General features: G+C 38.0%; 1 protein-coding gene across 2 annotated transcripts; it reads left to right on the top strand.

The window, feature by feature from the left end:
* The first annotated feature begins 1,371 nt into the window (after nucleotides 1-1,371).
* Nucleotides 1,372-18,855, top strand: ca8 (carbonic anhydrase VIII). Of its 2 annotated transcripts, XM_048162433.1 has the most exons (11): nucleotides 1,372-1,839; nucleotides 2,027-2,248; nucleotides 3,199-3,390; nucleotides 5,865-5,989; nucleotides 6,640-6,735; nucleotides 6,908-6,970; nucleotides 7,059-7,107; nucleotides 8,700-8,812; nucleotides 8,995-9,039; nucleotides 10,836-11,006; nucleotides 18,331-18,855. In XM_048162433.1, exons 2-10 carry the CDS (start codon nucleotides 2,176-2,178, stop codon nucleotides 10,968-10,970), a joined length of 891 nt encoding a protein of 296 aa, XP_048018390.1. In that variant the 5' UTR covers nucleotides 1,372-1,839; nucleotides 2,027-2,175; the 3' UTR covers nucleotides 10,971-11,006; nucleotides 18,331-18,855. The 2 variants fall into 2 exon arrangements, with proteins under 2 accessions (XP_048018390.1, XP_048018392.1); XM_048162435.1 differs by lacking the exons at nucleotides 1,372-1,839; nucleotides 8,995-9,039 and having other exon boundaries at nucleotides 1,849-2,248.
* Nucleotides 18,856-19,213: the final 358 nt, after the last annotated feature.

Raw genomic sequence — 19,213 nt, 5'->3', positions numbered from 1 at the left:
AACCCTATATTTCCTTAATGCATATGTTTATCCATATTATTTTCGTATACCTTATACTAAATACCTTTAGTATACAGAAGCAAATAATTAAAAATTACTTATCCAGCGATGAAGTAATGTTTTCTTTCTTGTGCACAGTTTGCACTAAACATTTTTTAATGACAACAAAGGCTATCCATCAAACTGAAAAGACATGGTTGTCCTTGTTCAGATGGACAAAAGAATCATAGTGCCAATAGTGCTATTTGGAGTTAAATGCTTTGATTTTGGCCACACTGGTGGTGTAGAGCTGGATGGTCCTGGAGTGACACAAAACCATTTCACGGGTGAAGGGGCAGCAAACTTATGTCTGCAAACCTCCATTTAAATGAATATTTATCAGGACAATGACAGATTTGTAATGCATATTACATAATGAGCTAATGAGAGGAATAGGCCATGTGAGCTTTACCCTAAAAAAATTGGTTAAGATATCAGAGATGAGAGAAAGAGCTTGACCTTAGATACTGAAGAAATATTAAGGTAAATGACCTTCAATGGACCTCCCCTGCAAATTTCTGTCAAAATTGTCTTTAATCATATGCACTATTTACAATCATAATGCTCCACTTTGAGAGTCTGACCCTCTGTGACTAGGATCCAGGCCTGATGGTCATGGATATCTTAGACATTATTTATTACTATAACATTTTTTTTTTTAGAGTAGATTTATTCGCCCCCAATCGCTCCATACGGAAGGTCAAAGGTGAGTCAAAAATAAACTGTTTTCATCATAGCTTTCTGTACCAAACCACTTGCATTCATAGACTCTGAGTATATTGTCATGTCTTGTTATGCCCACTAGAGGACAGTGCTGTAATCTGCTGAACCTGGACCCAAACAGGAGGTCTATTGTTCGTGAATATTAATTCATAGTATTCAAATGATTCCCCAACATCAAACCAGCCACATCTGATACACTAATGAAATGCTTATATTTTGATGCGTGCGAATGCAAATTTCCTGATATATCAGATCAAATATAGATTTAATATAGAGGATGCTGAGGGTCACATGACAACCCTGTTTTAGTCCCTAAGCTTTGGGGAGTAAAATGACCTACTTATAATTAATTAGGTAGTGATTGCACTTTTGTGTAAAGTGCTGCCTTTAATTTTAGAAAATTAGGGTCAAAGTATTTTCTTAGGATAGAATTCAAAGCACCAAAGTGTTCACCTCCTCCAGTTGTTACATTTTTTATCTGGGTCAATAAGTGCATTCAGGAGACTTTCATACATACATCCATCCAGTTCAAATTGTTCTTGATAACAGTTGTCCAGCTGATAAAATATCGAAGCATTGTTGAACTAAAAAGAGTGATACAATTTGACTGTGCTGACAAACAACAAGGTCACATGTAAACTTCTGATTAAAGTTGGTAGAAATATTATACATCATTTTGTTTCGCCGGTGACCAAGAACATGCTAGAATAACATAACCATGAGCCAGGGGAAAGCACCATATGGGCCCCTCTCATCCTTACCTTGAAAACACTATCAGTAATGTGTCAAGCAAACAATAACAGACCTTCCCTCTCTTCTGTCTCGCTTTCTTCACCCTCCTCCTGGCGGGTGTTTTTTTAACCACACCCATTTCCTCCATTGTGGGAGGAACTCTCCAAGAGCAACATCACTCCTGCATTCCTGCCTGTGTGCACTGTGCTTCCCGTGGCCTGACTGTAAACCAGGCTAGACTGCTGAGCTGTTTCTATGGTGCTACATCAGAGGCTTAAGAGTCACTGCACGCAGCCAATCAGATGACTTGTGGGGGGAACCGTGTGGGCTGTAGTAGCTAACAGAGTGAGTTTGTGAACTTACTTTTGGTGTGCTCTGAAGTTGATACAGGGAGGACAACTTTCCTGGAAGAGAACAGGAGAAGAAAATTCATCATTTTCAATGGAATGACAAGTTTCTGTTGGTCTCACTGTTGGCAACATTGTGTCTTTAAAGCCACTGAGTTCAATTACTCCCACTTGTATTGTTACAGACCACTTTCTTCATGTTTTATGAGTGGGAAGTGAGCAATCGACGAGGAAGACTTCACCCTGAAAACCGGACCAGAAAGAACTAGTTTTTGGCATCTGCTCAGGACAGAACACAAGTTGTTCTGAAAGCCATAGAGGAAATTCAGTTGCCATGGCAGATAATGTTATTGAGGAGGCCGATAATTACCCTGGCAAGGATGAGCTGGAATGGGGCTATGAAGAAGGTAAGGACTCAATGCAAGAATCACTGCTAATTCTCCTCTTTGTGAAACATGAAACTTTTTTGACACACCCATGATAAACAAGCTCTTCAAAATTCGCCTGAATGAACAATATATATATATATATATATATATATATATATATATATGAATTTAGTCTTTAAATACACAGACACAATTAGATACTTGTGATCTGACCCTTTTTAACAATGCTGAATGTAGTCGCTTAATCTATAACCAATTCAGATTTTTTTCCCCCAGTGAATCAGCAAATTTTTTTTTTACTTAAGGTATTTTTTATTAAATAAGTGCCTGAATAAAAATATTTAAAACATAATTGCATGATTAATGTTCATTATTTGAAAATAGCAGAGGAAAAAATAAATTTAAACTGTATTTACGCCAAGATTTTTCTTTTTGTGTGAAGAGTCATTTTTCTGAGCTTCCAGTTGTACTATTTCTAATAGTGTTAGTCTACAGTGAAAAACATTCTTTACTTCTCTAATGCAATTTTAGATAATAAAGAAAATGTATAGTGAAGAGTAAAAGAAGAGCAGAGTGAGTAATACATATACACAGGGTGAGATGAAAAGCAGCAGAGGAAAAAAAATGAGCACATCCTGTATCCCCCTGTGTCTGCTATTCCTGTTGGACCCCTCAGTAATGACTTTGAGGCACTGGAGCTTTAGCTGTCCTTATTTAGTTTCAACATTCGGACATAAAAATGGACCACTGTTTGTATTATCTGTGGCAACACCAAATATTTCATAGCTACATACAAAGTTTGATTCGAGGTTGAGCAGCAGGCTGTGGGTCTGGGTCATGAACAAGGACAGTGTTATCATACACTCAAAACAAGATAAGTATTCTTTGATAAATGCATTAAAACAAAATGTTATCACTATTTAAGGGTTGATTGAATCAACTTTTTTGTCTTTTGTGAATGAATCCAGGTGTTGAATGGGGTCTTCTGTTTCCTGAGGCAAATGGAGAGTACCAGTCCCCCATAAACCTTAACTCTAGGGAGGCCCGCTATGACCCGCGGCTGCTGGAGGTGGGGCTTAACCCCAACTATGTAGTTTGCAGAGACTGTGAAGTCATTAACGATGGTCACACTGTGAGAATCATGCTCAAGTCCAAATCAGGTATAACATGCTGAAAGTTATCTCTGTTTTTGAATTTAAATGAATAGTTCACTCAAAATAAATATTTTGCCATTATTTTCTCACTTTCTTGTCATTCACAACTCTGTCATAATTTTTTCATTGGAACACCAAAAAAGTTGACAGCTGACAACAACTTTCAAGTTCTAAAAAGGACACGGTTAGTTCCTGTCCTTGATTCTGATTGGTCAATAGCTGTGTTTTATTCACGATAAAACATGGCTATGACCACTTCACCCAATGGTTCTGTGTATCACTTCACAACACCGAGTGCAGACTGCACGATTTTAGTCCCGATTATGACTCGCCGACAGGTTTTGAGAAATCGCCGACAAATGCCCGAAATCACAGGCAAATCGGTGCTCGTTCACGCGAGTGACAATCGCGCAGTGTGAATGAGCAAAGACGCGATCTGAGAGAATTGCAGACGAGTCGCTGACGCCCGTGAGATATTTGGCATGCTAAATATCTGGACCTGTAGGCGATTCAAAATCCTGCTGTGTGAAAAGTTTTCTGACTGAAAACTACATCGGCAATGACTGACAGCCAATGAGAGAGCAAGATACAGAGCAGCGGGGAGTTCGGGGAGGAGTTATAGACCAGTGAATCTCAACCTTTTTTGAGTAATGGACCCCCATCATATTTGGAACCATCCTCAAGGACCCCAGAATAAAATTGGCTCAATGGTATCATTAATGTCTTTGTGATGACCAAATGCAATCATGTATAATTTACTACTACGTTAGTTGACTTGTCCTATATTTAGTCATATAGTCAGTTATATTATACATATATTATCTTCTTCTTTTATGGGAACATGTCAAATGTCAAAATATACAAAAATTCTTATTCAGATATTTTATAAGGACCCCCTGGCATTCTGTCAAGGACCACTAGGGGTCCATGGACCCCTGGTTGAGAAACACTGTTATAGACCACTCTCGTTGCAGAACACAGAATCCTTGTTCCTCGCGTCTCCACAACCATTCCACCTCCATATTCTTCTTTTCTTTTTCTTGTTTTCGCTGCAAATCAGAGCACAGGCAATTCGTATTGCAAGCTTCTTACGGGCTACCATTTTTAATAATAATCCCAGTCACACGTGAGAACTCCGGTCTTGCACGCGTGATATCGCGTTGTTTCCTTGTCACATCTTGCGTGTGTTTGGTTGTTTGCATGCCAGACAGTTGTCAGCGATTCTTCCTATTGTAAAGTCATGCGACTGAATGCTGGCCAAGATAGTCATGCAGTGTGAAAAGAAAAATGACCCGACTACTTTGAAAATCGTGCAGTCTGAACTCGACTTTAGCAACCACTCTTAGCCACGTAAACTGTATGTTCTCAATTGATATTGTTCATTGAAGCTTACTGTATTTGTAGAAGAGTATTATGAGAAAGAGATTAAGGGTGCGAGTTTATTACCTGCATTCAGATTTAGCATTTTCCTTCAGGTCAGTCTTATGTTCATAATAAAAAATCTGTTTAAATGTCCGATGTATTATCTTGTCCTTTTAACGGTTAAGGGGTTTTTCCGTGACTGACAGCGCTAGTCAAAGCATTTGTCAGTTGTGTCTCACCCGTGTTCACAACTATTGAGCCCCAGACATGACATGCAGGAAAAAAAATAGTAGGCTAAATTGTGCGCACGATTCGTTCCCTCGATTTACTAAAACATGCGCACGATTTACTATTTCGTTCCCTCGATTTATAAATTATGCATGATTTATAAATGCTTTATAAATCGAGGGAATGAAATAGTAAATCCTGCACACGTTTTAGTAAATCGAGGGAATGAATTAGTAAATCATACGCACGATAAAATTTTTTTTCTTACATGTCATGTGCAGGGCTCCATACACAACAATTCAGTCTTTTCAATATAAAAGTCTTCGCTACTGACTGACACACTCATAAAGACAGTCTTTGCTGCCATCTAATGGCGTAATAATGTAACTTCTGTTGATGTTCATGGTCAGGGACTAATTTTTCTGGCAGAAGGAAGGCTTTTAGTAAGAGTTTACTTCATGAAAGTTTGAAACTTAAATATTTTTGGCTTTAATATTTGTATTGTGTGGTAACCGTTTCTCTCAACCTTATTGCTTACATATATGCTATCAACTTCTTAATTCTGTAATCGTATTATAGTATTTTTCACAAATACAGAAGTTCTTCCAATTAAAAAATGCCAAATATCGGCCGATATATCTGCCTGGATTTATTGATTTATCAGTAGAGGATAATATATTATATTTGGAAAATGAGAGTGAGTTAATAATGATAGAACTTTCATTTTGGGATAACCCTTTGAAAAAGTCCACAAATAATCATAAGATGTTTTGCTTTTCTTGGTCATTGAGAGGTTAAAAGACATACATCTGATGTCAGTAAGAAATCTGTATTGTTTGTCAAATCATCTCTTCTTTTCCCTTTCCTGTGACCTGTGAATGCTGTCTCAGTTGTGACTGGGGGTCCTCTCCCCAGTGACCATGAGTATGAATTGAGCGAGGTGCGCTTCCACTGGGGAAAAGAGAACCAGAGGGGTTCTGAACACACTGTCAACTTCAAGGCTTTTCCTATGGAGGTCAGTGTCATTCCGCCAGTTCTGTCCATATCAAGCATTTGCTCTTGTTGGTCCTCTGAGTCACTCATCCTTTCTCATGTCTAAAACAAGTCTTTTTCACACCTCACACATAGACAGCACATATTTATACTTAGGGACCCATATTAACAGATCACAGTATTCACAGTGCATAAGCAATGCATCAGAAACAGCAAACAACACATTGAAAATAACCTCACTGCCTGATATGCATGTTAAGAAACTTAGAAGGAACAGTACAAGGAAGGAAGCCTTTTTTAGCTACAAATCAAATTATAAACTGCGATCTCAGTTCATGTCAAAAACAACAATACTACTTGCTCCAATGTAGGATTTATCATCAAGTGATCTATACAACCTGTCTCTGACACCTGCTCTCCAACTCGTGGTCTTCTGTACACAAGGAGAAAGATAAGAGCCTGTTCTCAACGTGTCACCATGTTTGTCAACCTGTTACCATGTTGCGGTTCCCCAAGTAGTTGGCATAATTGCAAGTCAAACCAGTCTTTTAACAGGACACAGAACTGGCATAAAAGTATCATCACCTTCATAAATTTGCATACTTCGTATATGTTGATTTTAGAGTTCAGTTTATTGCAGATCCCTCAAGTAGTAATAAATATCTCTCACAGCTTCATCTAATCCATTGGAACGCTACATTATTCAACAGCGTGGAGGAGGCCATGGGCAAGAACAAAGGCATTCTCATCATCGCCTTATTTGTGCAGGTATCTTGGAGATCATGACAGATACAAAAATACACAATCATGTAGGGTAAATAAACATGGTATCACTAGTGTAAATATAGAAAGCCTGTTTTAAGTCAGATTTAGATGTCTCTGGTCTTCTTGCAGTATATTATGCTCAGTTGGCACTGGTGCTCTAATTTGTTCTATGCAGGTTGGGAAGGAACATCTTGGGCTGAAGGCCATCACAGACGTCCTGCAGGACCTGCAGTATAAGGTGAGCAGAAGAGCTGCCTCACTAGAGACTATAGCAAAAAATATGACACGTACGCTTGTGACCTAAAATGCCTTTTTTGTGTGTACAGGGAAAGACAAAAATAATTCCATGTTTTAACCCCAACACATTACTGCCTGGTAAATGAGTTATTTCTTATTCATTATCTATCACACTGATATTTGTAGCCTTTTTGTATGTTTTGATATTTGATCTTTTTTCTGACTACATCATGATATCCTAGTTAAAGGGTTAGTTCACCCAAAAATTAAATTTCTGTTATTAATTACTCACCCTCATGTCATTCCACACCCGTAAGACCTTCGTTCATCTTCGGAACACAAATTAAGATATTTTTGATAAAATCTGATGGCTCAGAGAGGCCAAGACAATTAACATGTTCAATGCCCAGAAAGCTACTAAAGTGGTTCAACCCTAATGTTATGAAGCAACGAGAATACTTTTTGTGTGCCAAAAAAACAAAACAAAACGGACTATATTCAACAATATCTAGTGATGGGAGATTTCAACACACTGCTTAATGAAGCTTTGAAGCTTAACAAATCATTTGTTTCGAATCAGTGGTTCAGAGCCTGTATCAAACTGCCAAAGTCACGCCCCCCCCCCGTGGTGAACCATTGAAATTTTGAAACACTTATGATGTAACGAAGCCTCGTTTACTGAAATCACGTGACTTTGGCAGTGTGATGCACGCTCCGAACCACTGATTCGTAACAAATGATTCGTTAAAGGGATAATACACCCAAAAATGAAAATTCTGTCATCATTTACTCACCCTCAGGTTGTTCCAAACCCGTATAAATTTCTTTGTTCTGTTGAACACAAAGGAAGATATTTTGAAGAAAGTTTGTAACCAGGCCGCTTTGGGGCACCATTGACTTCCACAGTAGGAAAAAAAATACTATGGAAGTCAATGGTGCCCCAAAACTGTTCAGTTTAACACATTCTTAAAAATATCTTCCTTTGTGTTCAACAGAACAAAGAAATTTATACAGATTTGGAACAACCTGAGGGTGAGTAAATGATGATTGAATTTTTATTTTTGGGTGAACAATCACTTTGTTACATCTACTGTCTCGTCTAGGTTGTCTTTGACTGTCGCGTGATCCTTTGTTTTGTTCCCGCCACTCATCATTCACCATGGACACTGATTACACCCTGAGCTGTTTGTCATTAGTTTGTGTATTTAAGTTCCTCCCTGTGTTTAGTCCAGCGTCCGGTATTGTTTGATGTTACATGTATTACTTTGTATCCTGACTCCTCTATGAGATTAAACTACGTTATTGTTACTTATCCTGCCTTCTTCGTCTTCGATAGTGTACTATTGTAACACTTTAAGCTTCAAAGCTTCATGAAGTAGTTTTTTGAAAACGCCCACTAGATATTTTTGAAAAGTCATTATTTGTTTTTTGCTGCACAAAAAGTATTCTCGTCGCTTCATAACATTTAGGTTGAACCACTGTAGTCACTGATTTAAATACGTCTTTAGTAGCTTTCTTGGCATTGAAAGTGTTAACTGTCTTGCTGGCAATGGAGGCCTCACTGAGCCATCGGATTTTATCAAAAATATCTTAATTTGTGTTACAAAGGTCTTACTGATGTGGAACGACATGAGGGTGAGTAATTAATGACAGAATTTTTGGGTGAACTAACCCTTTAAAGGTTATTAGTTTATATTTGACTGCCTCTGTTGGTTTGTGTACCTCCTCAGATCCTCTCTTAAGAGATTACTGGGTGTATGAGGGCTCTTTAACTACACCGCCCTGTAGTGAGAATGTCATCTGGATTCTTTACCGTTACCCCCTTACCATCTCTCAGATGCAGGTAGCACCTTTACACCTTTTATTAAATATTATTTTTACTCAGATATGCTAAATCTCAAATAAACTGTCAATCCCATTCATTTGGTGGCTATATATATTTTTTTCAATCATGACAACTCTTGGAATAGTTTTAGCATGTTATTCAATATGGCAATGTTAATGTATTTGGGCTTGGTGGACTAGATCTGCTATGCTGCTGCTGCTGCTGTTGATTATTGCTGCTGCAGAGTAAGTATGAACTTGCTACTGCTAATAGATGCTGCATAAATAGACATACATAAATCCTGTAGCAGATCTAGGCAGGTGGAGCTGGGGGAGGAGGAGGGTTCAGAAGAGCTCACACTGCAGGAATACCTTACAGAAATCAATGAATCAGACTATTTAAATGTTGAGCAAGCAATCTCATTTATATATAAAATCAAAAGTTTAGGGTTAGTAAGATTTTTTAATGTTTTTAAAAGAAGTCTTTTTTTAGGCTTATATAAAAACAGTAAGATTGTCAAATATTGTTACAATTTAAAACTGTTTCAGTTTGAATATATTTTAAAATTTAAATTTATTCCTGTGTTGGCAAAGCTGAATTTTCAGCATCCTTACTCCAGTCTTCAATGTCACATGATCCTTTAGAAATCATTCTAACATGCTCATTTGGTGTTCAAGAAGCATTTCAAGAAACATTATCAGTAATGAAAACAGTTGTGCTGCTTAATTTTTTTTTAATATAACCGTATAGAACAGCATTTGGTTGAAATAAAAATCTTTTGTAACATTATAAATGCCTTCTTTACTGCCACTTTTGATCAATTAAATGTATCTTTGCTGAATAAAAATATTTTTTTTTTTTAAATCGTACAAACCCCCAAACAGTAGTGTATCGTTTATAGTACTCTCTTAGAGCACTCATTCATATGAATAGACAAAAGGGGAAATCAGAAACTGACTCTGACGTGACTTGAACTAACTGGGGTTTACCACAGTAATATACATCATAGGGTGAAGGACAATTTATGCTGCCTGTTTGCAACTTAGATTATCTTTGATCTCAATGACTGGCAGAACAGGGTCTTTCAAGTAAAGGCCAGTCATATATTGAGTATGATGCAAAGATAAAACATGAAAATGGGTCAGGGTCTTGTCCACGTTTTACGACTATAATAACTTTTTTAAATTACAAATTGTTTCCTTCTTGGATTAAGTTCAAATGCATTATCCCCATTTTGTACATGTCCATGGTACTAATATGACCCTGCTTATGTTATGACTTTGATAATAGCAATAACGAGAAAGAATAGAAAAGATAAAAAAATACTCATTTCCTCATGTTTCTAAAAAAATCTCACACCAAGGGTCCAAATTCAACACTAGCACGAAATGTAAGCAAAAAGTGACACTGGTGAGTAAAAGGAATGGCATTATTCACCAGTTGGCTGGTAGTTCTGAATGGAAGCATAATACATCTACATTTAAACTGAATTGTAAGAAGCATAGTCTGACTCTTGCTGATGCTAGAGTGTATATTTCAAATCAAACCATGTGGACACAGATGTGCAGTAATTCCTTATCAATAAACTAAAATTTAAGGAACAATATCATGATTATCAATATCAATACGCGTGTTGGTACACCTATGATAGGTCATTTCATGGGCGTAATGATTTATATACTGAGCTAATGGTTCTAAGCTAATGCCATTTTCTATCATCCAACCCTACCCCAAAACATAACCTCACAGATAATTTTCTACATTTGTACATTTTAATACAAAATTGTTAATGTAGTGATTTGAATTATGAGGATGTTAAGCATGTCCTCATGATATAGGGGGCATGGCCTGAAACCTGAATAAACACCGCAATATAAGGTCTGTGGGTCCTCATTATGTAGGTCAAACCAATACACACACAATGCTGGTCCTCGTTTCAAGGACTGTTTTTGCTCCTCTTTTGAAAGTTGCTTTGAATAAATGCATCTGCTAAATAAATAAATGTAAATGTAAACTAACTCAAACTCTTTTTCTGCCCCAGATTGAGGAGTTTCGTCGTCTTAGGTCCCACATTAAAGGAGCAGAGCTTCCAGAAGGCAATGATGGGATGCTGGGGGACAACTTCAGACCCACCCAGCCCCTGAGCGACAGGGTGGTCAGGGCAGCCTTCCAGTAAAACCCCCACAGCAGGATCCATTTTAATCTGCCAGGGGTAAATTTACAGGAGACTGTACTCTGTTCTTTGTTTATTCAAGAGGAGCACCCTCATTTGAGCATAATGCAATGGCTTACGTATGGCTTTGGCTGCTCTTTGTAAAGGAGGAGTTAAGATTAGGCTCCTCACATTAGCTGATTAAATGTCTCATTGTCTGGGTTGCGGCAAGAGCCCACCTGGATTTTAGTGCAAAACTGTTAGTACTTCCAAAATGATAGAAAATGGAAGATTTATCTCCTTATGACCATAATTCTGACCAATAACTGTACAAACGCCCCTGCTTAGTGTGCAGTAGCTTAATGGAAATAGGCCAAGTTCTCTTAGCAGTGTTAGCATCACTATACAATAGAGTGCTGCAAGGGTTAGAGCAATAGAGTAACCCAATTCCTTCTGATCTAGGACTAGCTGCAGCATTGTGTATAGATCTGTCTATTTCTAGGGCTCTCAAGGGGACACCTGGGTCTGCCTGCATATTATTCATTTTGAAATGAGCAGGATAATTTAGGCCATGATGATGCAGTGCTGCTAAAAGTGTCTGATGATGTAACCAGAGTAATCTTAAGTATTACTTTGGCAATACTACACTATACTACACTTCTGTTTAAAAGTAAGTTTAAGTGCTTGATCATGTAAATTATATTGAGAAATAACCAGAGTTTCTAGCAGAGAAACCCAAGGAATTTCAGCAAAGAATAGCAGGATCCTGTACTCTCATTCTCTTTAGTTTGTTTGGGATGATGGTGAAACAGGGCCATAACCACCATAGGCATTGAGGGGGACTAATTGGAAATGGCCAAATTGTCCCCCCCAATATTTGATATTTCTTCATGCTGCTCCCCATTACGCACCTTTCAGTTTGTTGTTAGGATGACAGACAGTTTAAAAAGGTAAATTTTTAGGCTGGTCTACCTTAGCGGTCTAAAGGCCTATTCACACCGGGACGAATATTGCGCACGATTTTCGCCGACGTTTAAAGGTCCCGTTTTTCGTTGTTTTTTGAAGCTTTGATTGTGTTTATAGTGTGCAATATAACATGTGTTCATGTTTCGCGTGTAAAAAAACACAGTATTTTTCACATAATTTACTTATCTGTATACCGCTGTTTCCACTGTCATAAAAACGGGCTGACGACTTCCTTGTTCTATGAAGTCCCTCCTTCAGAAATACGTAACGAGTTCTGATTGTGCCAGCGGTTCCTGTGTTGTGATTCGACAGCAGCTTAGCGAACCTTGCCCGGAAAAGTCACGCCTCTTACCATAACGTGGAGATGCACGCGCTCAGTGTTATTGTAAACATGTCTTTAATTTTACCCTATCAATTTGAGCCGGAATCAGACCCGGTGATTGGACTGCGGGATGAAAATAACAGCGTTTCAACGACATGGCGACAAACACACTCTACAAACGCAACTCTTGTGTATTCCTGTGGGCGGAGGTTATTCAAAAAACTGTTTTAGTGACGTCATTAAAGAAGGAAGTAGAGGGATGTAGTCCAAACTGGCCGTTCGATGTAGGCGACTTCTGTTAAATAAAATATCTCGCTTGGCATTGAACTTTGAGCTTTAAAATTTTACAGATTTTATTTATACTCTAACAACAACATTACACACTAACTAAAGTTTGAAACATGGGATCACGAAGAACGGGACCTTTAACGCCTCGTGACTAAACAACGGGCGCCAATGTGAGTGTGCACACCGATGCGAAATACGCGAGACGTAAAAGCGTCATTTTTTAAAAAACGCCCCGGGTTCGTTTTTTTGGTTTGACGCGCCGCGTTAAAAACTGGCGCGAGATTGGTGCTTTTGTTCACGTGCCCGGAGCTGCTGAAGTTACAGTAAAACACGACTTGGTGGCGCTCAAGCACAAAACAGTCTTGCCGAGCACACAAGACGACGAAGAGAAAGTAAGTAAACGAGGAAGACCCCTACAAACTATCCCTGCGTCTCAAACAGCTCCCTTCCTAGGTCGTGTATCAGTATATCATTTTTTTTTAAAACGCCTCGGGTTCGTTTTTTTTTTGGTTTGACGCGCCGCGTTAAAAACTGGCGCGAGATTGGTGCTTTTGTTCACGTGCCTGAGCTGCTGACGTTACAGTAAAACACGACTTGGTGGCGCTCAAGCACAAAACAGTCTTGCCGAGCACACAAGACGACGAAGAGAAAGTAGACGAGGAAGACCCCTACAAACTATCCCTGCGTCTCAAACAGCTCCCTAGCTTCCTAGGTCGTGTATCAGTATACCAGTTAAATGAATGTGGCCGACTCCCTGATCAGTGCCCTGACTAGTGAACTAGGGAGCTGATTGAGACGCACGCTATGGGTGCTCTGCCAGTTCTTGGCCATACCAATGGATGTGTATTATTTCTGTATTTTTGCTGTTTTTTTTTTTTCTTTTACATTCAAGAAATAAACATAAATGTTTATTTGCACTACCGTTTCTAACTACCATCTCTCATATATATGCCATTCAATATCTGCATTTTTATTTTCTTTAACTTTATTAATGTCATAAATACAGGGGCGCAGGAGACATTTTCAAAGTGAGGGGGACCAAACTGCGTTCCGGGGGGGTTATGACAACGGGCGGTGCACATAACGAACGCGTCTTTCGCATGGTCTTTCCACGCTCATGGGCAAATTAGTTTCTCTGAAAGGCTCGCGCGAGACTGAACGGAACGCGGGAAATGAAGTATACCCGGGCCTTAACCGCTCTAAATTGTAATGGACTGGAGCTCACGTTCACATCGGGAACACGGGAGTACCGCGATGCGACCGCAAAAGGCACTTTCACTTTCACTTTCACGATCAAAGTGCACGCCACTGATAAGCATTGTAAATTAAGTATTACAGTATACTACCAGTTAAACGCACAGATCTCCTCTCGTGCGTCCTCCACTGGATGAGGCAATATCACTTTCGTTTCTATTTCAGATATCTCTTTTATAGATGCCATCAATGCTTTTGCCTTTCAAGATGTAATTACCGAAATCAAAACAGTCCATAAACTATAAATCCTCACGAAAACTTCAGTCAAGCCAGCTCGCGCGTCAACCTGAGAGATCAGCCTCCAGGGCTCTCAAGTTTTGGAGACAGGCAAGAGTGACGACACCCCAACCCCCCCCCCCCCCCCCCCCCCATTTAAAAAAAAAAAAAACCCGGAGTAAAATTTTGTACATTTTATATTTAAATGCATGAATCTAGTGCATTCTAAGAGCAAAATTAAGAGACTAGATCAATGAAGAAATTTGTTCTCTCGTAAACAATTTTGTGCTCTAAAAGTAAAAGAATGCACTAAACACACCACTTCATTATAGATAAAAATAAAAATATACCAATAAATAAATAAGTAAACTAGGTGAGTATATAATTCAGCAGCAAAAAGTATTCTAGCCTAATTCTTGGAAGAAAAAAAAAAAGCTATGGAATGGCTTCAGATGACTTTGAATATAGTGCACGAAAACTTAATTGGTGCTAGTCTAATTACGGACGGTAATTTAAATATCGCGTCATATCCGTATTCATATTTTGCGACTGTGGCGGGACCAATTAGAATGTGGCGGGCTGCCACAGTCTAGTCAATGTATGGGAAACACTGATCCATGGCCAGGATATAAAATGTGACATGATTTTAAAAGTGACCTATAACATCGACGATGCAATACACTTTAATTTATTTAGTGCTAATAAAATTATTAAAACTATTTGGAGAGAGAGATGTTTAATGTAACAAAATGTCAGTCTTCGTGTGATAGCAAAATATAACTAGGCCTAGACTACTTGTTCTGAGCAGGTGTCAATGAACAGGCTGTAAAACTGTTGTCTAAGTTCACACTCATGAAAAACTGAAGCTGATTATCTGATTATCTAACAGCAGTTGTCATTGTTTGTGTCAAACAATTTGTGAATTTGTTGTAACATTAAAACAGGAGATCATGACTTACTCTGTGGTCAAAGTGATGCTCAGAGCTCCAGTGTTTTCCTCTGTGGGTGAACGAGGATGATGGTGAACAATTCCAGGATATGCTTTTTTTTCATTGGTTGTTGCGTTAAATCTTACCCAGATACAATAGTGCTATTTTCTGATTGGCTATTGTGTAGCCTCTTTCTTTTTTTTTTGATTGGCTGATAAGTGGCAGGTTCGAGACGCGCTTGATTCCTGCCCGGTTCCATAGAGAGAGCGGCGCGGCCAGATACATTTTGGGCGCTGCGGCATATTAAATATATGATAAATAGTTTTTCTGCGTGAGAAATACAATGTGTGGCGGGAGTGCGTGACAAAAGACCGAAATGAGTGACTGTCACGCTCAGTGCGTGACACTTGAGAGCCCTGAGCCTGTCAAAAAAAAAAGTGTCAAATTTCTTGGTTTCTGAATGGACGGTTTGGCTTGATTGACAAACGCTAACGTTCGGGCATGATTTATATACCACGTTAGCACGCTTTGATCGATGGTTTGGAGATCACGCGTTTCTCCGTTCGAGAGCGCATTTCCTGTTCACATCCGCGACAAAACAGCTGATTATTTACAAATGGAAGCTCACAGAAACGTGAAAATGGTCTGAAAGAAAATTTCATACCATTTGAAAGAAAATATCCTAAGCTAAAAGATGATAAAGGCTAGTGTGACCAATTGAAGCAGCCCTTATCAAAAGTGCGGGGTCGACTTCTATCTTTTCAAAACTGCAGGGTTCCTGACCCCCCTGTCCCCCGTGCCAACGGCGCCCCTGCATAAATATGTTGCACTACCGTTAAGCACAAGCGCCATATACTGTCCGGGAGTGAATTTGCACGTTCACTCTGCGCATCGCCAGTGAAAATCGCTTGGGTGTGAACACAAAAAACGTCTCGAAAAACGCTGGCGATAAACGCGTGCGATATTCGTCCCGGTGTGTACAGGCCTTAAAGGATTAGTCCACTTTTAAATAAACTTTTCCTGATAATTTACTCACCCTCACGTCATCCAAGATGTTCATGTCTTTCTTTCTTTAGTTGAAAATAAATTATTTATTAGTTTTTTATTAGTTTTCATCAAAAACTTTAATTTCTTTTCGACTGAAGAAAGAAAGACATGGACATCTTGGATGACATGGGGGTAAGTAAATTATCAGGAAAAGTTTATTTAAAAGTGGACTAATCCTTTAACCGCGCTCGTCAATTTTAAAATGATAGCCAATCAGATCAACGAAGGCAGGGCTTTATTAAAGCCCTTACATTGAAAGTGTGTGTGTTAAGATATAAGTAGCTAAACATTTAATATTTGACAATTATTTTACAATGGATGTGTAATGTCCAGGGTTGAAAGGTTTTCACACCGAAACCCGCCTAATTGCTCCTCAAAACTAGCCCAATTGCATTTCAAGGGGGGTCCCACGGTAAAAAATTGCATTCTGCGTTTTTGGAGGGGGAACCCCCTGGTAAAATTCCCATTCCAGGGGCTAAATATCACGTCATTTGGGGTCGATTTAACCTGCGGACATGCAAAACAACCCGCGGCAACAGTGTAAAAGTAGCTCAATTCCACAGGAAAGTCACAAACTGGGCAACACTGGTAATGACCCACAATAACATACAATGATGCAAAGTACTCAACTTTTTTATGGAATTTCTCATGTAAATTATTTTATTCATAACTGAATGTGACGAGACAAGAGACGTTTTCTACATTTTTAACATATTAGACATACAAACAAGAGTGAATGTGTGCATATTTTTGAATAAAATATTATTTGGAACGAGTTTAAATGGACTACTTCATAACTATAATTAAACAAACCTCTTTTATCATTCTTATTTCTTCTTTATTCCCTTAAATTAATTCTCTTAAATTATTGTTATTCACCTCAGATTTGATTCAAATAACCCGAAGCCATGAGCTGTAAACACCGCAATAAACAAAACCCTTTCAAACATTGAGTAAACCTCATTTCCCACTTCTTACGTTTTATATATAAAAAAAAAAAATCCAACTAGGTCAAGTATGTTGCAATCGTCTTCAAACTATGGCCATGAACTGCCAGTAAATCAGACTAAAGTCAGGATGTAAATTAGCTGAATCAGTACTAAGCAGTAAAATTGATGTCAGCAGACAAATTAGGCAATTATAAGTCACTTCACTAATTGCATTTTCTCTATTAGTAGGCAAATTAGTAATGTTAAAACCACTTTCACTTAAGCTACATGCTTTTTTTGGCTCACATACATATTTATATTATCACATACACACCCACACACACACACTTTCCGTTGCTCTTACCTCTGTCTTTATTTCTCTCTCTACCACACACACACACAGACAAACACGCACACACATGATGAACACACTAGTTCCTCTGTGCTAAGCAACAAAGAGCACATACATGACAGGCTGATGGAGCCACAGTAAGATATTGTTCAGGTGTAATGGATAGCTAATGGTCACATGACTGCCTCACAAATCAGCAATGTGTAGCCGGATTGAGAATTGAGGGTCCACACATCCTTATTCTCTTTCTGTTTCCACCAAAAAAACCCTTACAAGTATTATGTCAGTACAATTCAAGTATTCTTAAGTGCAAGTTAAAGTATATTTCTGATAAGTACATAAAGTATATTTCTGAGAAGACTAAAAGTATACTTTCTTTTTTGTTTTGTTTAAAAGAAGTATACTAATAGCACACTTGAATAAACTTCTTTTTTGTAAGGGAAGTCTCAGTCTGAATGTAACGTTATAGACCTCAGAAAAAAATATATTTCCCAATCATGTTAGTCAAAGAGATACTGGTGGCCGCAGTCTGTATCTCTACAATAACAGCATTACAGTTACGTACATTTCATGTCTATAGGCTAAATTAAATGCTTATGAATAAGGGCTTTCAACATAGTCTCAGTAGTGACGAACCGAGATGAAAATTCTTGGCTAAAAAGTAAAATTCTGAAACACGTTTAGCCAAATTACACATACTGCACAATGTTTGTGTATTTGTACATTCTTTCGGTGACTTGTTCCATACACATGTGGGAGGTTATATGGTACTGGTTTTACTCAACAAGTGTCTCAGGAACTGTAAAAGAAAATTCTCCAGCAGGTCATCATTATAAGACAGCATTAAAAAATATTGCCCATGTCCAGTCAAGATAGAATCGCTTGTCTTTATACACTCTGCATAAGACCCTTGAAATAATACTGTCTGTCGTGAGGTTCAGACCACAAACCACAGCAAAAGCAGAAGATAAAAGCTTTGTTATATATTTTATATTATATATTCTATAAATTATATATATATCACATTATATTATATTACTTCAATGCTTGTAATTTGATCTCAACCTTTTTTATCTTTCAGAAATTAGATATGATGAAGAAATAGAGATGAGGGCTCTACAACGTCCTGGCTAAAGTGAAAGTTCATCACTTCCTGTATATGTGCATGAGCATCATTTTGTAGCTGAATGTTCTGAGTATGGCCCTGATGTGTGCAGAAACTGCTTTTACCTTTCATCTGAAACAAAATTATACTGGATTTTATGTAAACAAGAGGTAGCCAGTAATTATGAAGAGACACTTGGTAATAAGGTTGTATACGTAAGAGTGAAGGAGCATACTAACGCTTGATGAATATTGTTAGAATACTGCAGTTTAACAATATGTTTATGTGTGTAATCCTATAAATGTGGCTTTATAGGAAGATCATAATATTCATGACCCATTCCATACAGTTTTATATTTGATTATTTCTGATATTTGACATGAACAGAATAGGTTTAGCCATATCAGAAGGTATTTATGACTGTACATTGAAGGCTTTTAAATACTAACATTGAAATAAATTTATGCTGTTGAATGAACTGATTAAAGACACAAAGATTGATTTCATGGGTGCATTTATTGTCTTTACCTGCTGATGAATGAACAGAAAATGTTTAATGTTTGTTTAAATTTGTCTTAATAGTCAGGTGGCATATGGCAGTTTGATAACTGGTCTTTTGTTTTTTTTCCATTATCTTGCTTCATAGATCTTTTTAGCAATGTGGTCATCTAGTCCTGCAAAAAAGGAAACATGATTCATTGATAGATATGTCTGTCTGTACTATTTTTGAGCCACAGACTCTTCTTTTCTTGTAAGAAACCACATTCAGGTGAAGAGTATTGCTTTTGTACCTTGAAAAATCCCTTGTCATCATAATGATTGTCATGTAAGGAGTAAGGATACTGACATTTACAGTAGA

This window comes from Megalobrama amblycephala, linkage group LG17, assembly GCF_018812025.1.
Source record: "Megalobrama amblycephala isolate DHTTF-2021 linkage group LG17, ASM1881202v1, whole genome shotgun sequence".
Taxonomy (NCBI): Eukaryota; Metazoa; Chordata; class Actinopteri; order Cypriniformes; family Xenocyprididae; genus Megalobrama; species Megalobrama amblycephala.
This window is presented reverse-complemented; position numbering and strand designations above follow the sequence as displayed.